The 26,914-nt window shown below is 35.8% G+C and overlaps 3 protein-coding genes and 1 long non-coding RNA gene across 12 annotated transcripts; 2 read left to right on the top strand and 2 right to left on the bottom strand.

The window, feature by feature from the left end:
* Positions 1 to 6,495: 6,495 nt before the first annotated feature.
* LOC148689920 (uncharacterized) lies at positions 6,496 to 9,038 on the bottom strand. Its single transcript, XR_015957605.1, has 2 exons — positions 8,911 to 9,038; positions 6,496 to 8,792 (listed from the first exon to the last, which is right to left on the bottom strand). It is a non-coding gene; the product is annotated as an uncharacterized LOC148689920 (long non-coding RNA).
* A 2,894-nt stretch (positions 9,039 to 11,932) lies between these two features.
* Positions 11,933 to 17,710, top strand: LOC137731175 (polygalacturonase At1g48100). Of its 2 annotated transcripts, none has more exons than XM_068470281.2 (7): positions 11,933 to 12,052; positions 14,454 to 14,899; positions 15,508 to 15,675; positions 15,780 to 15,824; positions 15,935 to 16,142; positions 16,328 to 16,409; positions 16,763 to 17,710. In XM_068470281.2, the coding sequence occupies exons 2-7, from the start codon at positions 14,462 to 14,464 to the stop codon at positions 17,262 to 17,264; spliced, it is 1,443 nt and encodes a 480-aa protein (XP_068326382.1). In that variant the 5' UTR covers positions 11,933 to 12,052; positions 14,454 to 14,461; the 3' UTR covers positions 17,265 to 17,710. The 2 variants fall into 2 exon arrangements, with proteins under 2 accessions (XP_068326382.1, XP_088543190.1); XM_088687064.1 differs by having other exon boundaries at positions 13,888 to 14,899.
* Positions 17,711 to 18,279: 569 nt separating this feature from the next.
* Positions 18,280 to 20,302, top strand: EMB2786 (COMPLEX 1 LYR-like protein). Of its 2 annotated transcripts, none has more exons than XM_068470972.2 (5): positions 18,280 to 18,488; positions 18,625 to 18,720; positions 18,828 to 18,872; positions 19,726 to 19,823; positions 20,049 to 20,302. In XM_068470972.2, the coding sequence occupies exons 2-5, from the start codon at positions 18,667 to 18,669 to the stop codon at positions 20,125 to 20,127; spliced, it is 276 nt and encodes a 91-aa protein (XP_068327073.1). In that variant the 5' UTR covers positions 18,280 to 18,488; positions 18,625 to 18,666; the 3' UTR covers positions 20,128 to 20,302. The 2 variants fall into 2 exon arrangements, with proteins under 2 accessions (XP_068327073.1, XP_068327074.1); XM_068470973.2 differs by having other exon boundaries at positions 18,348 to 18,488; positions 18,654 to 18,720.
* Positions 20,303 to 21,127: 825 nt separating this feature from the next.
* On the bottom strand, positions 21,128 to 26,179 carry LOC137731176 (putative boron transporter 2). 7 transcript variants are annotated; one of them, XM_068470282.2, is made up of 13 exons: positions 25,918 to 26,179; positions 25,098 to 25,321; positions 24,901 to 24,983; positions 24,512 to 24,704; positions 24,221 to 24,359; positions 23,885 to 24,050; positions 23,634 to 23,800; positions 23,368 to 23,541; positions 23,139 to 23,234; positions 22,719 to 22,856; positions 22,308 to 22,627; positions 21,943 to 22,210; positions 21,128 to 21,642 (listed from the first exon to the last, which is right to left on the bottom strand). In XM_068470282.2, exons 2-13 carry the CDS (start codon positions 25,199 to 25,201, stop codon positions 21,355 to 21,357), a joined length of 2,136 nt encoding a protein of 711 aa, XP_068326383.1. In that variant the 5' UTR covers positions 25,202 to 25,321; positions 25,918 to 26,179; the 3' UTR covers positions 21,128 to 21,354. The 7 variants fall into 7 exon arrangements, with proteins under 7 accessions (XP_068326383.1, XP_088543187.1, XP_088543184.1 ...); XM_088687061.1 differs by having other exon boundaries at positions 25,098 to 25,261; positions 25,918 to 26,140; XM_088687058.1 differs by having other exon boundaries at positions 23,368 to 23,538; positions 23,631 to 23,800; positions 25,918 to 26,117.
* Positions 26,180 to 26,914: the final 735 nt, after the last annotated feature.

The raw sequence follows: 26,914 nt of genomic DNA, 5'->3' as shown, positions 1-26,914 counted from the left end.
TTTTGATCTTGTCTTTTTGTTACGATAATTAATAACTGTGTCCATTTTTGGAAATATTCTGAAAAATGAAATAAATGATTTTTTTTTTTGTCAAAAATGAAATAAATGATGTGCTTTACTATTGGCCGCTAAAGTCCCTCTTTTAGAGAAATTTTCTATTGTTCACAAAACACAAATATACACTACGTGTCGTTATATAAGTGTAGAAAAGTTTTAAGTTTTAAGTTGTTAATTTTTTAACAAATTTTACCATTTGTATAGTGCAACGTGATATACCACTCTGTATTTCGAGCACACTGAAAAATCTATGTCCTCTACAAGAGTTCAAATTTTCAAGCATAAAATTAGGAGAAAGTTTAATGACTTGAAAAAAAAAACATGTTTTAAGGAAGATATTTTATAAATTATGCTTAATTCTTCAAATTACTTCTCTAAATATCAGACCAATTTGTTAATAGGACTTCGTAGAAGGTTCGCTAATCTTAAGTTGGTAGTTGTAAACCATTCAGCTATGCGTGTTTCTTATAATTTTCCCTTAAATTTTTAGATCGTTTTGTCCTAATAATGTAAATATTAATGTATTTTAACAAATTCAATGCATAATTACAAATATAATCTGTAACAACTCGTCCCAAATTTTACGAAACGAAATGTCATTTTTTGTAATTTCACTAAGTTGGGTTTTTATTTAAAAATTGTTTTTGAGTCTTATTGTGTGTGCTCGTGGGGCCCATCTGTTTTGGTTTTGTCCCCCGGGGCCCAAGCCTCACTCTCTCCTCCTATCCTTCACTTTTCTCTATTCTCTCATTTGCCCCATACTCCATGTCTCTCCCTCATCCCTTCCTACAGCTCTCTCTCTCTCTCTCCGGGCTCACCACACCCCACACAAACAACATCGACGACGACAACCACACCGCCGCTAGCCACCACCGCGAGTATGAAGTCTAGCATGAGATCACAAACCTTGCACTGTCAAGTTTCCTCTCCTGCGAGTTCTCTGTTTTTCCCAACCTAGGTAAGGCTCCAAAAGTTCCTAAATCTATTGTTTAGGGGTAGGTTTAGGTAGTTTTTGAACTGATTTGGTAACTTTTGGACATAGTAACCACTCGAGAGGATCTTTGTAGCTTTCCTAGCGAATACCCGACGGCTTGCAGGCCGTTTTCAAGCCACCATCGACCCTGTGATTGGTATGATTCTGTTCCCCATTCCATAGCTTATTTGTCATAGTTAGATTGTCGTTATTAATGTTAGAAAGAATTGAGGTTGGCCGCAGGAAGCTCATGTGTCCTTCTCTGTCAAAACAAGCCAAAACCAAGCCTTTGAGCCGTTGCTGCCGAGCCGAACCACTTCGTTAACCCAAGCCCAAAACCCTAAACTCTAAAACCCAAACCCCAGTTACAAACTTTTAGCCCATAAACTCAAAGGGACCTCAGGCCATTGGCTGTGTGAACCCAAGCCTTGTGGCCCAAATAATCCAAAACCCAAACCATTTGGGCCTAGGACCCTTCAGCCTAAACCCAAGAAGAATCGCCCCAACCCTTTCACCCAAATGGAATATTCTGTCCGTCAAGGAATATTTGGTCCGTTAGGGAATATTCCTGGAATGTTCTTAGTGTTGACTTTTTCGAAATTTACCCAAGGCCCTTCTTAGTGTAATTCAACGTCTTGGATCCGTTTTTGACGTCCGTTTTTCCAAATTCAATCATTTGAATATAGTTTTATTAATTGGATCATTTATGTGCTTAGGGGCAATTATGGTGGCGTTTCCGGCTTCGCTAGTTTGCGTGGCTCTTCAGCGGCAAAGTATCTGTGAGTGGACTCTTCTAAAATGCATGTTTTAATAGTAGAAATGCATACAAAAAAAGCATGATTTAATGATTATGTTTTATGAGATATTATGCTTACTAAGAATATTTTGAACTACCATATTTTATCGAACTGATGTTCTTTGTAGTATATATGATGAATGACTATATACTATTTAGAACATGCTTTTACACGCTTCTTTATAGTATAAATGATGGATGACTTTATGCTATGAAGATGCTTTTGAGATATATGTACCTATGTTTGGAAAGACTATGTTCAATGGTTTTGTGCGTATCTAGTGGTCACGGTTCTGCCTACGGCTGAGGGAGATATATTGATGGCTTCGAGCCGAGAGATACTGATATTGATATCACTAGTTAGCACACTATATACAAGATATGTTTCATGAAAGGTTTTAGGCATGCTAGGGTTTTTGGAAAACCTACTACATATTATGCTATTGATGTTTTCATAAAACTTTGGGGGTTAGTATGTTGATAACTATTTCAGTATTTTATATATATATATCAACTTGGTCCACTCATGTTTGTTTTGCGTCCTTCAAGACTTAGAATCAAGGCGTACAATTACAGCGTCAAGGCACTTCTGCATCAGCATCTTCAAGTCATCTTGGTGTAAGACCCATCCTTTTATTCTTTCAATTTTATATTATTCCTTTTAGTATTGTATTTAGTTGTATGCTCTGAACACGTTCCTCATTTGCATAGTAAGTACATTTAAATTTATAAGTCATAGTTATTTCTTGTTTACATGCATTCTAATACGGCTTCGTCATCTTCGGGTGTCGGCCAACACATTCCTACCCTGGTATTCGGGAAATATCAGGATCGGGTGTGTCATGATCCATGTTTACATACCTCATAAAATTATTACTATTATATGTCTTTGTCACACATTGATAAACTAATGTATGACAATAGATACCATATTTAATGGAGTTCAAATAATATGCCATTATTTGAAATTATTGAAAAATTCCTAAAGTTGATTTGACTTTAAAATTACGTTAATCTCTATATATAAAGAGAAAAGAGTTTGGTGAAACATTTTTTATATTTTTTAAATAAATTATATTATCTACACTAAAAAAACATTTTTAAAGTTATAAAACAAACAATATAATTAACAAGGACAAAATTGTAATTTCCCAACATGCTTAAAATGAGTATCAAAACTCAGATACTGTATGGTTAATCTTCTTTTGTTTTTTTAATTTATTAACTGAAAAATATGTAATCAAATTTAAATAGATATAAAAAATTAATTAAAAAATAAAAAACCCAATTGTCAAGAGACTAGTAGTAATAATTCGCATCAAATCACCATCTTAATGCAATTATTGCGGCATATGCGTGTATAGCCTTGTGTCATCAGTTATGTGGACTGGTCAGGCGATTCAGGACCATGGATTTGGTCCAACCGAACCAATTTTCAACTCTCTTTTGTCTGAAAAAGTAATGTTGTTTCACTACAGTTAAAAAATTAGGAAATAGATTTTGCATATATAGAAAGTCACTAGGTATATACGACGCGTAAATATTGCATAAAACTCGTATAATTATGTAAAACGCAATGTTGTGATCGAACTCTTGAAAAAAATAAATAAATCATAAGAAAAATGTTAAAGAGATTTTTTTAAAAGTATGACTCTTTATAAATTATTTGTCACATTATAAGAGTTAATTCTCGTGCTAATATTATAAAACGTTAAAAATATGAGATGACAGAAAATTTACGAAGAATTATATTTTTAAGAGAATCTCTTTAACATTTCTCATGTCACAATTCATAAACTCTGCGTATGACTTTGATCCAAAACTCTGCATATGACCGATGATGGTCTGTCGTTGGGCACGTGCACGTGCAATCAGGAGGCCACTCAGGAGCAACTTCACCCCACCAACTGCAAAAGCAACTAGGCAATTATTGCCCCAGAATCCAAAAAACCATCCCCACGCCAATTAGTCGGGCAAATGGCGGCCCAATTGTGTCGGACTAGCCACCCAGTCGAATCGTGATGGATTGTGCGCCCGAGTGATCTGACGTCAGCCACCTGGAATCTTCCATTTTCTTCGAGAGACGCAGGGGAAGACAAGCGGCAGAGATTGGGATCGGACTTACGGTTGGGTTCATCGAGCGGTGTCGCGGCAGTGGTCTGGACCTGAATTTGGGCCCCATTTTAAAAGAAATACGTGGGCCTCCTAGGACGACAAAAGCAATCACTACTAGGGAAATTGTAAACACACATTTTTCCTCCTTCTATACTTTATTAAATTATGTTCATTATTTTTATTTAATTTATTTACATTTGAAGGCCAAAACTATGGAGGTATCAGGTAAGTGAGAAAATCAGCATGTAGCCTGCGCTAAGCTTAAACCAGGGAGAGCTCCTTTTTGGTTTCATCTGTCCACATTCTTCCCTTCCCAGGGGAATTGTGACTTGATTGTTTCATGTAGTCGATTCGCTAATTTCCAAAACTAGCTACCTTATGTATTTATATATAAATATATATTACACCTTTTTGTGATATGACGATAATATGAGAAATAAAAAGTACTATAAAATATGAGAACCACCACAACCATTAGAAAAAAGAAAAAAAAAACTATTAATGACACCCTTAAAGTCTGGGTTTGAGAATTTGGGAGCCCTAGAGTTCTCAAACCCTCGACCCTCTGTGTGCATGATATGTATAAAAAAGAATTTGTTAAATACATGAAAAAGTATATTTCTACATCAAATATCATTAAAAATTGATATTAAAAGAAAAAAGATATACAAACATTATTTTTCTTTTTTGAGATCCAAAGAAATACTTTATGTTTCTGTTAGTAGTCTATTTCTAATATAAGGCATGACAACTAACTCGTTTTCAAAAAGAAAATCATAACGCAATAATAAACATTCAACTCAATATTCTATAAACAACAAATTGACAAAGAAACAAACACAAAACTCAAATCCGACCCATTACCCATTTATAATATATTAATATAAGCAAAGCAGAGGCAATCAGGCAAACGATTAGAATAAAGAATCAAACCAAGTTAACCAACCTATTTTGTTGCAAAGATGGAAATTATAATGTTGACTACTGGACAATACTGTGGAAAAGGAAAAGGAACTCAACATGAAAACCTAATTTGAATATATAAAAAAATACAACAAATTGAGTGTAAAGCTAACATCTACATTAACATCCACATTCCTATTTCTAATATAAGGTATGATAACTAACTCGTTCATGTTACTTCTCCACAGGATGACCTCAATTGGAGCTAGGAGATATTGGATGCTTTTGATAGGTGCTTAAGAGGTGGACTCTAAAAAGATGGAAGAATCATATAAGATGCAGTCTGCCGATATAAACTCCCTGTTGAAATCTGAATTACCTAAGAAGAACCCCAATAATTTTTTTTTTCTAGTAGAGAAGAGCGATAGTTTTTGTGAAAATGAAAGGGTAACTGAAATCATAATTTTTGTGAAGACCGAGAGAGAAGAACAATGTTTCTGTGAAAACGAAAAGAGAAAGCGAGCTATATTGAGAAAAATGACTACATTTTGATTTTTTTTTAATTTTAATAATATTTGAAAGTAAAACTATAGTTATATTAGGTGAGGGAAAAGGAAAAAAAAAAACAATAAAATTCTTTTTCACTTAAACCGACGAGGGGGGTTCAATTTTGAGGAAAATACTCACAGTGGGTCGTCGGCCTTAGGTGGAGATCCACCAAATCTGAAACGTTTTTGCTCAATCACCACCACCTTTAGTACCCTCTTGAGCTTAGGAACAAAGCCTAAACAAGTTTGGGGGCGTCGAAGTTCGTTTGAGGTCGAATCGAACACACCCAAATTCAAAGGGTTTCCGATTTGAGGTAGTTTTCAGGTGTTTCCCGGCCAAATTGGACTTGGCCATAGGTATGAAAATTGTTCCCCTCACTAAGATCTATTTACCTGTAAAATTTGGTAATTTTTGGAAATAGCTAATATTTTCCTGCAATACGGGGCGGCCCGTGTGGCGGCGGGTGGCCAGTGAGCCGACGCCGTATTTTTAAGTTAATTTTGATGTTCTGAAACCAAATTTGATAAGCATTTGATGTGTTTCACTTGTTTGAAACTAGATGGTGATTGTTCGTCTCTTGTAGAAAATTCAGAATTTTAAATGAAATCGAATTGGCGAACTACGAATGGCTTGATCCCTGTTCAGGAACGTAGGTAGTCTAACGAGACGTTAGATGCGGCCATAAAATAAGTGAGATTAAATAATTTGAGACAATATCTTTGGTTGGGAAATTGAGCTAAGTAAGGAATATTGAAAAATAAGAGATTACCCTTATGTTTTGGTGAGTAAATTTTTGGGCATAAATAAGTGTGTGGAATCATAAAACTTAAGCAGAGAATTGCAATTGTAGATAGTTAACTAAATAAAATTTTAATTTGGGGCTATCAACAAAATTAATCCCCAAAAATAAATATTTCGGGGCCAAGGCATTACATTTCCTGTCACCCTCATTGGTAGAATAGATATCAGATTTTTTTTTTTTTTTTTTTTTTTTTTTAGCCACACATTGGCAAAATAAATATCAAAATATCAAGCCATAATTCTCATTGGCTGAATAAATACTAGAAAATCAAGCCACATCTAACATTGACTAAATAAATAATAGCATAAGAACCACAATCATGGATAAAATTACTTACCATCATTGGCTATACATAGTCGTTACCTTGATTCTTTCTCAAAAATTTTGGCCACAATCACTGATCAAACATAGAAAATTTTTGCCATATTCATTTTTTTGGCAAAACAATTATTATAAATTCCCATTGTAGCCATCATGGCCAAATAAATATAAGAATTTCAAGCCATAATCTCAGTGGCTAAATAAATATTACAATTACAAGTCAAACCAATAGAATTGGCAACCCAAATGTTAGAAATTCTAGCGAAAATCATTGGAACTTCTAATCACAATCACTGTATGAAAATGAGGAATTTAAAACCAACCCTCAATTTTCGTTTATATTAAACGAACTCAAATTCTCATTCTATTATTCATGTCCACCAATAATTCAATAAATGAAGAAATATCCATGGTTTTTCCACCATTCCAATTATAATGAACAATTCATAACTTCGATTTATGATTTCTTTCCCGTTTGACAAATTTCATCTTGATTTTCGTAAATATTAAAATTTCTAGCCATAAATATCATTGGCAAAACAACGATTTCATCACTTTTTCTTTTATCCCAATAAGTGACTAGCAACTAGAAAATATCGTAATATATCTGGTCGATACACACCACATTGATAACTCATTCTCACAGCCTACACATGGAGCTTTTATCCCGGAAACACTGGGTCTTTGTGCCCATTCAATTATTTATCCACATTTCACAGGTCATTTCGCCCAAATCAACATTCACATGACCACTTTGCCCAATTCAACATTCACGGGCCTTTTTCGCCCAATTCAACATTTCTCAATTGCAAAGGTATAATACGACCTTCCCAACTACTTGTCACAATTAATAATCCTCTTAACGTTCAACATTTTCATAAATGCATAACATAATATCAACCCAATTCAAGCTTAATCCGAAACTTTAAATCAAACGCTCATCTGCAAAGCTATAACATGAATATGATATTTAAAATTTTCCTACTCTCATTCAATTCAATTCAATTCAATTCAATTCAATTCAATTCATGATGATTCACAATATATGCATTCCACATAAATTCCTTCATGCTCATAGAACTTATAAAATAATGTAATATTAATGCAATTCATAATTTACAATCAACATCCACAAACACCAATAATATCTCACATTGTAAGGTATGATCATTTGCTTTGATACCATTTGTAACGCCCCGACCCGAAAATTTTATTTCGAAAAATAATTTCGGTGCTAAGCCAAATTAAACTCTTGTTTATTTAACTACCATTAATTCTTTATTTAAATTTCTTAATCACTCACAAAATCTATAACCAAAATTTACTTACTAAAAACATAAGATTAGATTTTCTGATAATTCACCAAATTTCTTTTCTTAAATCAAATTCCCATCAAAAGATTAATCTCAATTATTTAAGGCTGCATCTAACCTCTGTTAGACTGCCTATGTACCTTTAAGCGGGATCAAGCATTTCGTAGTTCACCAACTTTTAAATGTCCTGAATTCTTATGAAGAACCTAATGTTTTCTTTTTGGATATCCTTCGTAGTGACGTTAAAGCCATACAACTCAATGCTTGCAAATAGTAATTACAACATCATTACCAAGTAGTTTATGATGTCTCATTCAGCTCCATTGTTTGAAATAAACTCAACAATGTTTATTGGCACCACAATCCAAGTTCGAGACTCTAACTCTCAAATGTAAGCACACTCAACTACACAACTCTTTTCGTTTATCAATGAGCATAGATCTTTCCAAATATACAAAAACAAGCACATACTATCAAGTTAGAAAGTTGACAAAATCTTTTACTGGAAAGTATTGAGCATCCTGTACCTAATTGAATGGACCAAGATTCAAAATTTAATAGTAAGAAGAATTTAGGAGAGAAGATAAACGTTGACAATGTGAAGCATTGCATTTCCCAGAGGGATAATTCCATCATATGCATTACTAAATTATTCATTCTTGTCTTCTTCGTCATAATTACTATGCTAGAAATAAGGCAAGCAATAATTCATGACAGTTGGTCTTGCTCTAAGGATCTTCTTGAGAAAAAAATTCTAATTCCAATTCAAAATTGGTACAAGGATTAAGGAATTAAAACACTTATGATGTGGGTATAAAGTATAACCAAGATGCCCAATAAAATTCAAACTGATTAACAAACACAAATGAAAGGGATGTGAATTGGAGAATTGTAGCCTTACCAGTTTAGTATCCAAATCTAACCCACTCACAACTTCTTGCTCCTACTGTTTTACTATCTTCTCTGAAAACCAAACAGGGGAAGTCGAAGATGGTGAGTTCGAGCGATAGATAATGGTGAGAGAGAGAGAGATGGCAATGTAGAGTGAGAGAGAAAATAGAGAAGGTTGCAAGGTTCAAACCAATTTGGGTTGAAGTCCCCTTCAATTTATTTTCTTCTTCCCCTCTTTCTTCCAGAACTCTCCCCAACCCTCCCTCTTCTTTTTTCCTCCTTTCTTCCTTTCCCCCTTTGGCTCCTCATCTCCTCCCCTTCTTCTAGAACTCTTCATGTGACATATTTCCACCAAAACAAACCTCCAACCAAATCTGGAGCCTTCCAGATTCATGGCAAAATGACTATTTTGCCCCTATTTTCGTTTGTTTCTATTTCATTTGTTATAACTCTGTTTGTCGAACGGTTTTCACCTACACGCTTGTGGAATCGTCCTCTATCCAAATATGTCAAGAAATACAATAAAATATATAAGGATAAAATACGTCCTCGTAAAATTATGTTTAGTCAACTAGGGGCATTTTTGTCTTTTCCACTTATCTATAAATTTTCCGACGTAAATTATAATAAATCCTGGAAACAAAATTCTAAAATTTCTCTAATCAAATTTTCATAACCATAAATCTATTTATTCTCGATTTACTCCACATATTTTAAATTTTCAGGGTATTATATGTAATGTATAATATTATGGTTCTAATGATAAGAACGAAATTCCACGATCGTGAAGTGTTTTGAGGAGGAATTCTTTCTTATCCTTGAGGAGCCAAGTTGAACTCTTTGAATGTGTAGTAGTTGGTGGACTGCATTGGTAACTTTCGCACAATTCTGCCACATGTTTCCTTTCATATCCCATTTTTTGCTTAAAGACTATTGGAACAATGATTGGCACGTTAGCTACATCTATCTAGTTTTCCAGTGGTATATTTTTAACATAATAAGCGATGTTTCACTTTAAATTATATTAATTAAGGAAAAAGAGAGAGTATGAATTTGGAATGTAGTAAGTTGAAATTGAAGTTTTTAAACATTGAAAGTATGTTCTCATGTGTGTAATTTATGAGAGATGTGGTGGTCATTCTTATTTGGAAGTTTAATATTGTTGAGCCATGTTTAACTATCATATATGATGTCTTATGTTATGTTGACACTATTAATTTAAGAAAAATATTATTAATACAAACAAAATTGATACGCTTAGGCCTTATTTGGTATTGTTTTTTTTTTTTTTACCCAAAATATTTAAGAATAATGTTATTCATGCAAACAAAATTGACACACTTAGACCTTGTTTGGTATATTTTTTTGTTTAAGTAAAAAAATTGCTTCACTTTAAAATTAAATAATAACAATAAAATGTACACGTTTCTTTTAAAAGTTGTTTTCACAACATTTTTACATTAAAATGCTTTTACATTATTTTTCATACTCATAACACTTTTAAAAATATAGTTTATCAGATGTTCAACTGTTTATTTTATAATTGATTATTTGAAAGTACAAAAACAGTTTTTTCAAAAACACTGCAATCCCAAACTGAAATTTTATAATCTCAAATAAAACCACATGTCTAAATATCATTAGGGTTGCCAATCTAAATATGGTCACTCAATAAATATGACAAGAATTATTAGTTTGAATCATTATAAATATGACAAAAATTGACCCGAATAGTGTTATGCATGGGAATTCATAGTCCAGATTGATAATAACATGCTGCCACATTGTTTGGAAAGGTAAAAATTTCCCATAAGATAGATTCAAGGTTCTTGTAAACTTTTATGGTTCATTTCATTCTTATAATTAGTTTGGATTGAATAATTCATTATTTTCAATGTATGTTGAATGAAAAAAATAATAAAACAATATTTAACTTGAAGATAAAGATGAATTATTACTCATAAAGAAAACTTATCATGCATAGTAGTCCCTCACGAAATGTTATGATTAAAAGGTTAACATTTCTTCATGTTTAACCCATTCTATTATGTCAAAATGATTTTTTTTTTTTTTGCCTCTATATTCACACCTCAGTTAGTAAATTTGCATAGTAGATACCAATACATATGTTTAAAATACTATAAGATGTACTTTGTTTTTCAAATCAAGCCTACTACCACATATTACATATAAATACACACAAGTATGTGCATACTTTTCACGTTTAATGCATATATTTTCACTTTTTAATAATACGCATGAAATTAATGTTACATTTGTATATTTAACCTATTGTTGAGAAAATGAAACTAAATTAAAATTAAAGTTTTATATAATTAATGACCAAATTTTTCATCGTATTTTGTTAAAAAAATTCCAAGTGATACATGTACGTATTTTTCACGCATTATTCCTTGAGCTACGTCAATAATCCGATCCATCTAATCTTAAATACCAAACCAACCCTTAAATATGACAATCATTCATTCCATGGTAAACCCTAAAAATGGGTTTAGATGACCCATAAAATATTAACAAGTTTGGTACCCATCGGTGATTGAGATAATCAGTGGCACCCAACTTCTGTTTTTGCTTTTCTGCAAAGCGGTAGGCAAACAACCCTACTTCTGTTTTATGCTTTGGCTCCACTTAACAGACATTTATCCTAATTAATCACTTCAACCAAACTAAAAGTTCATAAGCAGCTTAGCTGAATCCTTCCGTTCACCTCACCCGTGACACACAGAAACACCATCCCGTGAATTCCCAGCCGCCACGTGCCACGCTCTGGCTCCTTCCCTTCATGTAGAACTTTGTCAGCAAAATCGACTTACATGTTAAAGCCTGCATGTGAAATCTCCGTTGGAACCCTTTTCACACTTCCATCGAATGGTTTGGTTTGTGTTCCACAAGCTTCTAACCATTGAGAGGGTGACACGTAGGATGTTCCTTGTGCTCACGTGATGGCCAATCCTACGTGTCGTAGCTGGAAACCACAAATCATCCCCAATCAAACACTTTGAAAAACTGCGGCTCTTACTTTTGTCACAATGCAAGGCCTCGTGCTTTTGATTAGGGTTTCGGTTATTGAGCTCGCCCGTGAAAGATTAAGACAAACACGTGCATTTGTAGTGCACGTATGTAACCATTGCACATTTTTCTCCAGCACAAAATCTTAACCCTATAAAAGCCACTTCCACACTTTGCATTTTGCATAGCAAATATCATGCACTTCAAGCTTAATTAACACCAGGTTAAGTTACAAATAACCTCATTGGTGGTAGAAGACCTAGCTCAGCTACATCGAACATTCAACATTTTTGAGTGACCAGGTGAATATCGTTATTTGTCTTACAATAAAGTGATTGTTTGCTCGAACATATTAAGTCAATATTATTGCTCGGAATCATCGATTAGCTGAATTATATCTGCTAGAAGAATGTTACCCATCAACAATAATTGATTAGCATGCTTATTAGCTAGCTAATGATGCTTGTGCATGCATGAGTGATCATGAGGGATGCGAGCTTATGGACCAGAGAGGGGTAGGTAGGGATTTGAATCAACCCGTGAATGGTATGTTGTCGCAGACCTCCTATATGCTTCTTCCTAGCTATAATCCTATGGCCGCAAGCAAAAAAGAGAGCTAGCTAAACAACAGTGAAGAGTCACGAGAGAGTTGTTGCTTTTACACCAAAATTCCACATCCCAATCATCTCATCTGCTGTATGTGCATATATTTTATCCTTTCATATCGTCCCTACATTTCACAACCTCATAGCTCGGAAACCACTCTCTCTCATCTCTCTAGCTATCATGCAATATATATTGGTGTCACATGAATAATGTAACGTATACTAGCTATGATGTATTTATGATGGTATGCTGCTATATAAGTACATATATGCGTACGTAGAAAAGCTCTCATGCAACTTCTTGTATACACTATATTATGTGTATATCATCTTCATGTAATTAGTTATGTTATGAGAAAGATAGAGATGACAATGAGTACAACGAGAAAAAACTTCCCTCCACTTGTATAATAACATATTATGTACCACCCCGTATTCTAAACACATTAAAAAATGTTTCGAGTACAACAGGTTGTAAGTAAATTATTCCCACAAACATATATGTTGCCTTTAATTTATATAAGTATATATAGAATTTCCAGATGGAATAAAATAACCTTAAACAAGTAGTTTATATATAAAAAAACGAAGATAAAAATGGTGCATTCATAGAAGATTATAGTTGTCAATATCTGCTTAAGGTATATATTTATCATATGAGTAATTAATGTATTTGGCCCTAACAAACACAGTTTCAACTTATTGGCGTCTAAAACCCAAGCTTATTAAGTTTTGTAAGGCCCCATTCTCCATTTAACACAACTCGCACCGTATTAATGTCTTTCATGAGATATGTCAATTCACACGTACATAAATCTTGGAATTAATATGCTTTGTCAAAACGAATATTTTGATGGAAGATGATTCTCTACCTTCCTATTTCCATCCCCTCCTCTCATACATTGTTTTTTGTCTTATTATTTCTATAAAAAAAATCAATATAAGATGTTGACGTGACTTAACCGTGATTGTTCAAATAGGAGGACATGGAACGGTAGAGAGATTAGGAGGGTAGAGAATCCTCCTCCTATTTTGACTGGTCTATGTAGCCACATTCATATTCTATTTTAAAATGACTGAAAGTGCTTTTAACAAAAATATTTTTGGGTTTTAAAAACACTTAAAGTGTTTTTCCAATACTCACTTGCATTTTTACTAAAGATTGGTTCAAAAAACATTTTCACAATGAGTGCTTTCAACTATTTTAAAAGCACTTCCAAACGAGCTCATAGACACATAATTTTCAAACACTCATTTTTTTCATATGCACACTTTTATTTATTTTTTACTATTAAATTAATAAATTAAAAAAAATTAACGGACAAAATATATTTAAGCAGGAGAGCTAAATTGTAGAGAGATCTTAAAAAACACATCTGGTTGCTGCATGCACGCAGCACACTGTTTTAGGACACTCGGGCCTCAGAGCAATTCACAAGCACTTAACTGCTAATTAAATTCTCAATCAATCCCAATGTTTCATGTCGGTAACGAATTTGACACTCATCTTTTTCTTCCGTCAACATTTACAGGCAAAATATATAAAGGGGCTAAAAGACGAGCGTTAAAATCGTTAACACAGTAGTACGCGTCGTGTATGTATGTGTACGAAAACAATCAAGTACAAGAAAATTAAAAATGGTGGATGAACTAGAATTCTAGCAGGACCACATGGCAAAGAAGCAAAACAAACCAAATATGTAGAAAAAGGCAAGAGGTCACCTGCAGAAAGAAGAAATCTACAACAGAACAAAAGAAGTAACAGTCCACAAGATTGAAATATTTGCAACAGAAGACCAAGCTCCAAAAGCCACATAAAAGCTTCCAACGATTTTCCCAGAGACAAATCATACATCTATTCTTATTTCATTTTATATAATTTTTTTCATTCAACCTAAAGTTGACACGTATAGGGTTTTAGTATATGCATGAATTTAGCACTGTTGTGGGAAGTTTGTGAGCTCATAACTTTGAGTATAAATTAGAGTCTATGTTTCTACTGGTCCTCTTGCCAGACCACTTTATAACTTCAGGCCCCTCTCTCTCCTCTCTCTCTCCCCTCTCTCTCTCTAAGTGCATTTTGGTAACTCTCTCTCAGAGGAAGACATGGAGCTCTTTCACTGGTTTAGACTCTTATGGATCACTATGGCTCTATTGACCCTCCGGTGTGCAAGCAATGTGGAAGGAAGATATCATCACCACAAGGGGAGCAAAAACTCATCCCCTCCTACAACCCCTGCAGAAAATCCAGTTGCTCCTTCAACTCCGAGCATTGCTCCTCCTACCCCTTCTCGAGATGTTCCCTCAGACCCTTACCCAACCGACCCCGGAAACAACTTTAGTAATTCTTCAGACTGTGTGTTCAATGTCATGGATTATGGGGCAGTTGGAGATGGCTCTGCTGATGACACTGCTGCATTTAGACAGGCTTGGAAAGAAGCCTGTGCTGTTAAATCAGGTGTTGTTTTCGCTCCTTCAGATTACCGCTTCAAAATCACCTCAACAATTTTTTCAGGTCCATGCCAGCCAGGACTAGTATTCCAAGTAAGAATTTTTATGTTAATTTTTCAGAAATTCCTTGTTCTATTGTTTATCTCTAGTTGCGGCTTGTACCTTAAGTGGTTAGTAACTCTGCACATGGAGAAAAACTTATCTAGATATCTAGAGTGTCACTATGACAATATGTCAATTCACTCACGGGCTGTCATGTAAACAGTTTGAGTGGTGCTATTTGCGCCCCTCTTTTTACATTCCGTACACTCTCTGTTAATCCTATCATTTGATCATCTTTAATTCATTTAATTCGGAAGGTCGGAAATTGACAGAAGTGTGTAGAAGATAAAAAGGTGTATGTGGATAACACCACTCATCAACTTTACATAATAATGCATTATTGACTTGGATCATCATAAATAGTGACGTTTCAAGTGTTAGTAAGTTATTCTTCTACACCTGAGGTTATGAGTTCGATTGTCCACTTCCCACATTGCTTTTATAAAAGAAAATGCGTATCCCTAGTAAATAAGTTTCCCTCATCGACAATTGAATTTGAAAAGAAAAAAAAAAAACATTACTAACAAAAATATATGTTGCAATGAAATTTAGTTCATTAAATTTGTAAAATTTGTAATTGAGGTTGAAATATGAAACAGGTAGATGGGGTTTTGATGCCGCCGGACGGGCCAGAGACGTGGCCTAAAAAAGACAGCCAAAAACAGTGGCTTGTGTTTTACAAACTTGACCGGATGACTTTCACTGGTACTGGAACCATTGAAGGTAATGGCCAAAAGTGGTGGGCCCTCCCTTGCAAACCTCACAGGGTAATTAGCTTTCATCTACATATCTCCACCTATTCGTTTATTTTTTATTTTTGAAAAAAAAATATTAAATTTCCAATGTTTAACAGTTATGTTAATTGCCTCAGGGTCCCAATGGATCAACACTGCGAGGACCATGTGACAGCCCTGCTGTAAGTAAATAAACCCAGGAGGGCCACAACCATACTTAAGAATTGACTGCAGTAAAAACTCCTGTCACAGTAACTTTATTAATTTTCTTACGTTCTTCTTTCTTCTTCAGATGATCAGATTTTTCATGAGCTCTAATTTGGTGGTGAGAGGCTTAAGAATCCAGAACAGTCCCCAATTCCACATGAAATTCGATGGCTGTCAAGGAGTACTGATTCAGAAAATAACCATTTCTTCACCAAAGCTTAGCCCCAACACAGATGGGATCCACATAGAGAACACAAAATCTGTTGCCATACACAACTCAATGATTAGCAACGGTAAGAAATTGTGCTTGATAATTCTGGGTAGCGATCTTCACACTTCATTTTTATTCGTTTGCATTTTGTATTGACATTTTATAATTTTTCCGCACTTGCAAAAGTAGTTCAGAAGATGAAAAATGAGTATTGAAATTACTATTGACTTGTGTTATGTGTTAATAATTTTTACCATGATTAAACAGGTGATGACTGCATTTCGATAGGAACTGGGTGTGCAAATGTTGATATAATGGGTGTCACTTGTGGGCCAAGTCACGGGATTAGGTACGTGCACAAGTATTCTCTCTCAATTAAATCTCTCCCACTTGGCTGCTACCTACCAATTGTCATCCGTTTAAGTCCAATCAAGAAAACAATAGGTTCACTAATTAATGCTAGAGAGACCGCATTACTGACAAATTCGATTTGCCGTAACAGGACAGGGAATAACAAAAAATTCTATGTACAAAGAAAAACTTTATGAGTCATTTCATCAAACAATTTTTTAACGAATCTCAAATACTATCATAATTTGTAGCACATTATGTGATCATTCTAACATTACTTGTCACTTGTATATATAATAGCATTGAAAAATTTCAACCGCACCTAATTAAATATTCTAATATTTCCTGCAGCATTGGGAGCCTTGGCGTGCACAACTCCCAGGCATGCGTCTCCAACATCACAGTCCGCAACTCCGTCATACGTGAATCCGACAACGGTGTCCGAATCAAGACATGGCAAGGCGGGACGGGCAGCGTCTCCGGCATCCTCTTCGAGAACATCCAGATGGAGAATGTGCTCAACTGCCTGCTAGTAGACCAGTACTACTGCCTATCAAAAGCATGCCGAAACGAAACCTCAGCAGTACTAGTCACAGACTTGACCTACAGAAACATAAAAGGCACGTACGATGTGAGGAGGCCTCCCATTCACTTTGCGTGCAGTGACACCGTGGCATGCAGAAATATTATCCTCTCAGAAGTTGAGCTTTACCCATACGAAGGAGAGCTCATGGATGAGCCCTTTTGTTGGAATGCTTATGGGACCCAGGAGACTGCAACTATTCCCCCTATTGATTGCTTGCGAGAGGGGGAGCCTCAGGCTTTGGATGAGGTGTCCAAGTATACTTGTTAGAAGGAGTCTTCTGTCCAACTGTCTGCATACACGATCTCAGAGATAATCAGGTGAGAATTTCCCATAGCCTCTCCGACCTAAAAAGAGTGGATAATCGTGGCTTGCCACCAATTATTCTCCTTTTTCAAAAGAAAAAAAAAAATGGTGTTATAACTTATTTGTATGTGAGTTGTCGCATGATCACGTGATCAGCCTCTCAATAGAATTTCTCATATTTGCTAGGGTAGAATGTAATTTGGGTTTGGGCTACTTAGGATTTACATAGAGATACCGTCTACTGTATAGAGCCCAAGAGCTTTTATGGGTCCATCCTTATTTGGGGTTTCCCCCCTTATTGTGTGATGTGATGATGAATTATTTACAATTGGGTCTTGTATTTTGGCCCTACGATATAGTAATGAGATTGTATGCTTACATTACATATAGTGGTATTTTTGTCTTGATAATGTATTTTTGTTGCATATTGAAGTTTATACCCCCATGTTCTCTCTTTTGAGTAATGTGTATGGGTGTACGTTTAATCAAACCCATTGTCGATGAAACCATGTTCTACAAGCATCAAACTCACCCTTAGTTTAAGCTCCAGCGACACATAGACGGATAGGTGAGGCACTGAAGAAAAATATTCTCGTATTAGACTTATGTTGTTAGATTAACACCTTAATTTGTTAACCTTACTCAACTCTTAGAACACTTCTCGAAATAAATTGTTAAATTAAAAAGTCTTGATTAAGTTCGAGGGTGGGGGACATACTGATTCAAACTCATTTGGATTTCTCCTTTCTCATATAAAGGTATATAATTTTTTTTATATATAAATAAAAAGAGCCTCAGTGGAAAATGTGAATATTCTTGATTAATTAAGTGACGAATTCCTTGCATATTGAAAAATATATTGAACCATAAAGATTGATTTCTTATGTCCACGAGGTCCAAGACAATATTGTGATGGAAGTGAAAGTAAATGAATTTTTTTTTTATTTCAAAATTATAAATAAATAAAAATATGTTGAAGGAGAAAAATGTGTGCATAATTTTCCAAATAAAAAGAGGAGAAGGAAAGAAGTTGAAAAATGCCTGCCTATACGACATGCCGTATGTGTTGGAGTAACGGGTATTAGCACGAGTCGACGACGCAACGAGTCAAAACATTTCCGCAGTCGAACCGAGTTTTGCCGCTGGGTACCGAATCGCCGACTCACTCACACAGTCGCAGCCTCGCAGGTAAAACCACTCCGACTCCGTCCCTTCCGCTTCCACCGACTCTAATTTTTCTTCTCCCTTTGATACTGGCATACTTGGAACTTGCCCGCAAGGTGTTCGACGAATTGCTTAATGCTTCTCGTATTCGACTGTGCAGATTTGATTGCGATTCGGATTTTGGTACAGGAAATTTGAGAACATGCCGTCCCTGCAAACCGCATTGCCTCCTGAACTTGCCAACAACGTGATCAGAGTTAGTATCGGAAATGTCTTCACTTCCTTTAGTATTTGCATCCAAAAATTAATCATTTTTTTCTCACCATTTTTTCGACAAAACGATTGTTTCTGTTGTTTTTGTAGCTCTACCGCGAGTGTCTTCGGAGAGCTAAATATGTTGGTCATCGGGTATGCAAATTCAGTTTTTTTCTTGATGAAATTTGTGTTTTTTGTTGTTATTTATCAATGAGATTGAACGTAAGTTAAGAATATCAATTCGACTTAGACCTGGTTTGGTACTGAGGTGATTCTGAAAAAAGCTGCTATCAAAAAAAGCTGGGAGCTGTTTTTGTGTTTGGTAAACACTCAGTTTCAGCTTTTTTTCACAGTTTTGGATGAAAAAAAGCCAAAAACAAGAAGCTGCAAAACCTAGCTTTGAAAAACCGGCTTTTTTTCACATCTGTTTTACATAAAAGTTTACCAAACACTCTAATGATGCTTTTTTTTTTCAAAAGCACTTTTACAAAAAAGTTTACCAAACACTCTGCTGCTTTATTTCACAGCTGCTTATTCTCACAGCACAGCAGAAGCAGCTTTTTTTCAAAGCACATCAATACCAAACCAGCCCTTATATTTGCCAATTTGTTGTGACCGTCACACTGCTAGGTGATATTATCAGTCTACTAATGTTGTAACCCGTGTATTTATTTATTAATATAATACTTTAGGTCCATGAAATATCAATCACGTCGTCAACCATGTTATAACATTGTGGATTAGTAACAACTCACATGTACCGGTGTCACCATCACGCTAAGATTTTTCTCCTATAACTGTATGACATCGTGCCTATCATATCGTTATGAACTTGTGAATGAGTCTCCAGTCTTTAAGAAGCAATTTCGCAGATCCTTCAAACTTGTATGAAAGTATATCTTGATTGATTTTTGCAAATTTGATCATACAATTTGCAAGGAGTAAGTCTCTAGTGCATGAAAAATACATTAACACATTTGGGGATGTTGTTTCGTTAATGATGCAGCAACATAATACAGAACTTGTCGTTGATATGGTGCGGCGGGAATTCAAAAAGCATAAGCATGAGACAGATCCAGAGAAGATTCAAACATTGAAGGATAAGTAAGCATCTAGCATTTGTGTTTGCCTTTTTATATTATAGAACTGTCAGCATTCATTTATACTTTAATCGGTTTCTTAATATGTCCGGGCCAATTTGAAACCAAATCAGATGATCAGTTCTCCATTTTATTATCGAAATCTATTCTCAAAAATATGTTCTCAAAATGCATGCATTTCTTACTCAACTTCGTTGATGGCATCTGATTTGTCTTCCTCTATTTCCAGCGCGGCGAGGGGACTCATAAACCATATACTGTTTGAGTCTGAGAAGATGTCCGGTCGTAAGTTCAGCAGCAAGAGCTAGGTCTTTTGATGTCAAGGTTTTAAATTTTCTTTCTGAGATTCCAGTTTCTTGTGTGGGATAAAGTTTTCACAGTAAAATAAGTGATAACATTGTAAGCTTTAATGCTTTATCGCCTATTTATGAATACTGAATGTTTCGTTTCTTTGGATTTTGTGATGTGGATTTTCTTTCTTCATTATTTTGTTTCCATTCCTCAGTAAACGCTAGATGCTGTAACGAAAAGTCTGAAACATGTCTTCTAGTATTCTCCAGAATATCCTATACTCTTGGGCTGTTTAGCCGTTAGCAGGATCGAATGACCAAGATCTAACCGTCAAAAATCCCGTGGTAGAACTTTCGCTTTTACCATTGTGGTTCTCACAAAGAATACAAGCTAATAGAATAGGAACTTCTGCATCTACCTAATCCAAAGGGAGTTCATTAGAACCAGCAGCTAAACCTGCAGAGCGTACAATCAAGAGGGAAACTTACATACAATCGGGATCGGGATGCCAAAGTGACGGTATCTGAAGCATATCATGCGTGCTAATGCGTTTAACTTAATATTACGTAATTGAATTGGTTCGGATATTGCCACTTTGGGGTTGGTGTTACGTGTGATTTCTTCTCATCAGTCAGGCAAAAGGAATGAGTAGCGTCCAAGGGACCTACACTCCTCGTGAAGTCATGTAGAAAATGTTTCCCGCTGAGGTCCCAAGTCGATTGCTGTGAAAAGTACAAAACACAACTTGATTTCCATGCAATTAAAGAGCAGGGACACATCCACCTTACTTTGCCTCTCCAAATGCCTAAATGGTAATATGAATCGCGCTCTCCGTATGCACAGAGCGCGAATATCGGTTCCAGACACCGGTGTCATCATTTTCCATGGAACGATGAAGATGTCGCATTTTGTCGTCTGTCGACACTTGACAAAGCTTATCGAACAAAATAATTTGTATTTTGAAAGAAAAAATGGATGTCGATGCACGTAAAGTTTCTTCATTTGGCTTAAAAAGGATTAAGTGTAATAATTCTTCATATTTAATTTAATACTGTTATTAATGGAGTTTGTTACAACTTACAATCTTCTCCCATCAGACTCGGAACACTTTACAACAACAATAAGCCCACAATTAGAAACTGAGTTGAGTAAAAGCAGGGGAAAATGCAGGTTTACTCTTCTTTTAGTAATTTGACTATACTTTGCAGGCAAATACTTGTCTATTTATATCTGAGTTCCAAGCTTCAACCACTCTTCCCTAAGTTAGATGATTTCGGTTCTCCACTCCTTGGACTAAATGGTCCTTTTCCGCCACTCCGAGGACTTTGGTCGCCTCTCAGCTCGCTTAGACGAGGACTGATTACCTTGTCCGAGAAGCTCAGTGTGCTTTTCAATTCCTTGGATGATGTTGTAGGTGAGCTTGTCACTTTAGGACTGCACACATGCCTGATCTCGCCCCGGCTTCTAGTAACCATCCCATCTAAAATCTCGCCATCATCTGGAAATGAAGCTGTCCTACTCATCTCCCGCTCCTGATATGAAACAGGATTTATAAGTTAAACTGAGCAGCCACAGTTACCTTTTAATGTGTGTATATCAAAGTAGTGCACAAAATTATAGTACGGTTCTTTTCTTTTTCTAAAAGAGAGCACGATGCCTTGAGATTTATCATACAGAACAAGCAGGCTAGGAATTGTTTAAAAACATTGCCGAAAGGCTTCTATTTAATATCCATTTATGTATTTCCGGTGAGGTAACACTTGAACAGATTGCAGATATGTTTATCAGGAAACAGTGAGACGAAACAAAAGAGTATCCGAATGGAAACTTACAGTTGCGTGGTTGCATGGTAAAGCAGGTGCCTCTTCATACTCTGCAGCATCTAAATCTTGAAGGTGTGCACCTTTGAAGAACTTGGGCAAAATGTATTGTCTAACAGGAACCAGAAGCATGATCATTAATGGGAAAAGAACCCCAGCAATAGGAATCCATGTAATTCCGAAGCAAACAAGCAAGTAAGTAGTTTGGAAAATGGTGAACGCTGCAATTGTCTTGAATGGTACTGTTTCGACAAAAGTGGCATGGTATTCCTCAAGTACTCTGAACACAAAAATGAATGTAGTTCAATTAAATTTTTTGGGGAATCGAGATAAGACAAATTGAAGGTGCAACAATACAAAAGGATCAAGAGAATTACTTGTATCTTCGAGTCGGGGCTGTGAAGAGCAATAGAATCCTCTCCCAACATTGGTTACCCGGTAAGTTCTCAACAGCCATAAAGGCAAAATAACCCCAGAGTACCGATGTTGGGATCATTTTAAGAAAAGGCATGGCCGCAACACATCCTCCTACAAATGTAGCTTGAAGCAAGTTGCTGAGCCGCTGCTCTTTCACCTCAACAGGCAATAAATCATCGATCTCCTTCTCAACATCAAACACAGTCTCATCAACTGGGGCATCTATGTGACCCATGCTTGAAGCCATTTGAACAGTTGAATCTTTCAAGTCATTTAATCCCTGCCTTGTTTTTGAACAACAGTTAGCATTGTCTATGTCATACGAGTGAACAAAAGAAGGAAAAGGGGAACAGCATATCAAGTCATCATACCCGAGCTGAAGGTTCCTGGTATACTAGTGGGGTTTGCATCTGTTGATATGATTCTTGCATGGTTCCATATACTTGTTCCAAGCTGGCATTGTTTCTCATACATCTCCTTGCTGTCGCTACAAGTCGATTGCGAAGCAACTGCAGGAGAAGCAATCTAGTTGTAAAGATAACATGTAAACCACATGAAAAGAGTGCACATGTGGGTGAGTGTCAATATGTGCATCTCCATGTTCCGAACATATTCTAATGTTTTCTCTGCCCCATTGGGTTCTTAAGGGACATTGAGTTGGTATAAAACTCAAAACCTCTTTACAGCACAGAGAACTGTGAAGTTGAACCGCTCAAGTAACGTAACTTCTAGGAAAGCTTTGAAATTGAAAGCAGTGGAAGGCTTCATTGATGGTAAAACCATATACCTACCTGGTGCTTCAGTGTGGCCAAACTTTTTGTATGCATTGGAGATTGTGGTATGACACCATTGGATGGAGGAATGCCTAAGAGACCACATATTATGACCTGTCATGTAGCAAAGACATATTAATCTCAAAACAAAATGATGCCAGTTGCACTCTTTCTTTTTGCAACCACTAAACTTCTAGAAGGGGGATTACAGAAAAAGTGAATGGCACTGTGAGGGGGATTTGCATACCATGAACCCTAAGAGAAGTAGATCGTAATGGAAAGAAGGTGGTTTTCTCAAATTGAATTCTTTCTGCTGAGCAAGTTGGGAAGCCACACTGTGGTCAAAATAGTACAACACTGCAATCATTGTTGCCGGAATGAAAGCTCCAATTATATAATACACTGGCACATTTCGCATGTCCTGTAATTTTATAAAAAAACCATTAATACCCTCACGTGGCAAGCGGAAAACCATAAAGAAGGCAGAAAATAAAATTTAGGATGTGGCAGTGCCTCGATGACAGTCCAATTTTCGTATGCCCCAGGTGACCATGGATTTGGACTGAAGAGGCGCCTTGGAATTCCTTTTGGGACATTTCCAGCAGGTATATAGGAAACAGCAGACCAGATCAATACCATCAATGGCACGCCATAATCTGCTATGAAACCTCGCAGCCATCCTGTGAGAGGGAAACAGCTAATGGGATCAGTCTCCTGTAGCAAACTAATAAATAGGAAACTATACATGTCTGTATGTCACTTGCCAGATCCATAACGCCAAGACCTTGCTTTTCTGCTTCTTAATGAAGTAAGTAGAAGGCCAAATGATAGAACCAAAGCAAACATCCCATTTGCAAATCTCCATGAAGGTTGAAATTGAACTGAATTTGGGTTTTCTCTTTCAGGTATGTGGAACTCATGAACAAGTCCCTAGTAAATACAATTCAGAACTATAGCTATTAGCTAGAAAAAAGTTGGGATTAATCCACCAGTGCCATCTACGAACCTTAGAAACTACTGAAAGTACTCCAGGTGACATAAGAAGTAATTTTTCTATAGGCAAATAGAATGCAGGGATAGAAAGAGATGAATGTTCCTACTTTTATAGCTTCCTGCATGAACAGCATTGCAATGAGAAGGCCAAATAACTCTCCTGCAAGACGAGTGAATCTGTTTATGATGGAGCAAGCCCCTAGTATAGCCAGCAGAAACAGCAAAGCTGCAGTCCAGACGCACACCCTGCATATCGGTATAAATGGTCATAAAGGCGGATCCAGAGTCAAACAAGAGTTAGACAATAAAATAACCCAAAAGGGATAATTGCAAGATAGAGATTAATGATAACAGCAGAAATCACAATATCAATCCATTTGTTAGCACGAAGAAAATACCATCCACTCCATGCTAAAAAGAGCTTTGATCCCAGCTCCGGTCTATTTTTGGCAAAATTGAACATAAACGTGTACATAATCACAGTTGGCTCTGCAACTCCGAGAATCAGCAAAGGCTGTCCTCCAAGAATCGAGTGTATAATTCCACACAAAGCCGTAGATGCTAATGTTTGAACTGCTGTGAGAACCCCACCTGTGAACACCAGAAATGATGCCAAAACATAGATTTCAAACACTAATGCATAATGCGTAGAATGTTAAAAAATTTAGATGTTTCTTATCAACTGGTCGATATTAGGAACATTTTCCACTCAGACTGAAAACCATAAGGCACTTAATGGAAAGCATCAACAACAAACAATACGGAGGTATCCAGTATATAATATTACCTGTGTCTCTTTCCAATTGTTCTCCAAATGAAATAACCGGAATAGCGGATGCAAAAAAGATATAAGTGGTGGGCGCCAAAATCCTGAGACAGTTAACCAAGTTACCAAGCCAGAATAACATTCCAATCAAACTTTGGCAATACTTACAGTTAAATATGATGTGGAATCATGTTTATGATAGCAAGAGAAGGATATACCTGAAGCCTGCCTTGAAACCACCAGTCCAATCTTGCTTGTAACACATCATTCTCCCTCGAAGATCATTCTTAATTCCGCGAAACGGTACAAATGTCTCTTCCATGGTCTCACTTTCTTGAACAATGATAACTAAATCTCAAAGTTGTAGTCAAGGAACCAAGACCTACAACAGTCAGGCCATTACCAAGGTGAGGTGGGCCTTGGAAGAACTGACAACCCAAATCTACATTAAACAAGCAAAGATATCAATGTGGCACAGCAGTAAATGGACTAAATCGAATCGAATCTCAACAGATACAAGCTGACCCAGAAATTGGGAAATCTTGATTCTTGCTGTTTAAGCACAACCCAGAAGTCAAAAATCACAACCCCATTACAACATCTAGTCTAAAAATGATTGGGCAAGAGGTTATAAGCATGCTAACCTTGAAACCCAGATGAAAAATGCAGAGAAATTTTCAGAAAGAGAGTGGCATTGGACTATTAAATCCAATCAAAGACAACCCTTTTGGTTTGTTTTACATTTCAAACAAAGAAACACACACAAAGGGTTGAAAGCAAAGCTCCAAATATATAAGCTTGGAAAGTTCTGAGAAGCCAAAATTGTAGGTTTGATGCTGATAGTAAATGTGGGTCAAAAACAAAGGAAGAAAACATCACTATCACAGCCGAACTGCCAAGAAATCTTCGCACAAACCCAAAAAAAAAAAAAAAAAAAAAACAACAAATCTAATGCTTGCATTGTAAAAGCTGAGAATGTAAATAAATACGTAGAAAAAATGAAGAACAAAGATTCAAAGTAGATGCAGCATGAAATACCTACTCCAATCAGACACAACAAGTGCTGGTGATGAGAAAAGAGAGAAAAGGTAGCTGCTTTGATTTTTCTCGCTTTTAAAGGAAGCTGGTTTTTTCGACCCAAAAAAAGGAAACTGATTTTCAAGTGTGAATTCCTGAGTGTCCGTGACTGAGAGGAAGAGAGAGAGACACAGTCCAAGACAAGCTGGCTGCTGGCCAGTGAGAGAGAGAGACAGTCCAGTCCAAGACAAGCTGGCATGTACAAGCATATTCTCTGTGTTGTGTATACAGTATAGTATAATAGTTGTTATATATTTTAGGTATTCAGTCAAAATGGTTATTGAAAGTAGCATAACTTTTTATTTAGTGCCTGAGATTTAAAATCAATAGTGATCATTGAGATTTAAAATCAATACAAGGGTCCCCAAGTTTATCTATTGTTAATCATTTTGGTTATCCGGTGAGAAATCTCTGTTAAATAACAATTAAAATGACCAAAATATCCTTAATTTAATAAATAATATGTCAAAATAATTTGACAAAAGTTAATAATATTTTTGTCATTTTACTTTATTTAATAAGGATTTTTCTCGAAATAATCTAAATAATTAATGATGGGGGAACATATAAATTAGTTCAACTGATTTTACATGTAACAGGAAAAAAAATTAGTATGTACAGTATATATACTTTTCTTTGTTTTGGTCAAAGATTAGTATGTATACTTATGTCAGAATATTTATGTTTTTTGTGCTGTATTATTGCCCCCGAAACATCGCTACCTTATATTCTTATGGGATGTCGGAAACGCCAATTAAAAAACAAAGAGCCAGTTTTTTGGTATCATTAAATAATTACTTTGAATAATTGGATCCAGAAAATTTTATTTATGAGAGCAAAGATGAAGAAGCTCTCAAATTTTATTTTTAAAGAAAGGCGAAACTGCTCAACTAAAACTTGTTTGTTTTCGCCATTTAGTATTATGGTCTGGTGGTATTTCTTTTCACATGAAAGGAAA

The sequence above is a fragment of the Pyrus communis genome, chromosome 16 (assembly GCF_041283825.1).
Source record: "Pyrus communis isolate YQ-2024b chromosome 16, ASM4128382v1, whole genome shotgun sequence".
NCBI lineage: Eukaryota > Viridiplantae > Streptophyta > Magnoliopsida > Rosales > Rosaceae > Pyrus > Pyrus communis.
This window is presented reverse-complemented; position numbering and strand designations above follow the sequence as displayed.

What these genes read in the sequence shown, in the direction of transcription:
- LOC137731175 (XM_068470281.2), top strand. Translation starts at nt 14,462, where the DNA reads ATGGAGCTCTTTCACTGGTTTAGACTCTTATGGATCACTATGGCTCTA. An exon ending in AGCCAGGACTAGTATTCCAA is followed by an intron (nt 14,900 to 15,507) that starts GTAAGAATTTTT and finishes AATATGAAACAG; the next exon opens with GTAGATGGGGTTTTGATGCC. An exon ending in GGGCCAAGTCACGGGATTAG is followed by an intron (nt 16,410 to 16,762) that starts GTACGTGCACAA and finishes TATTTCCTGCAG; the next exon opens with CATTGGGAGCCTTGGCGTGC.
- EMB2786 (XM_068470972.2), top strand. Translation starts at nt 18,667, where the DNA reads ATGCCGTCCCTGCAAACCGCATTGCCTCCTGAACTTGCCAACAACGTG. An exon ending in TTGCCAACAACGTGATCAGA is followed by an intron (nt 18,721 to 18,827) that starts GTTAGTATCGGA and finishes TTGTTTTTGTAG; the next exon opens with CTCTACCGCGAGTGTCTTCG. An exon ending in ATTCAAACATTGAAGGATAA is followed by an intron (nt 19,824 to 20,048) that starts GTAAGCATCTAG and finishes CTCTATTTCCAG; the next exon opens with CGCGGCGAGGGGACTCATAA.
- LOC137731176 (XM_068470282.2), bottom strand. Translation starts at nt 25,201, where the DNA reads ATGGAAGAGACATTTGTACCGTTTCGCGGAATTAAGAATGATCTTCGA. An exon ending in ACAATTGGAAAGAGACACAG is followed by an intron (nt 24,705 to 24,900) that starts GTAATATTATAT and finishes TGGTGTTCACAG; the next exon opens with GTGGGGTTCTCACAGCAGTT. An exon ending in TACCATGCAACCACGCAACT is followed by an intron (nt 21,643 to 21,942) that starts GTAAGTTTCCAT and finishes GTTTCATATCAG; the next exon opens with GAGCGGGAGATGAGTAGGAC.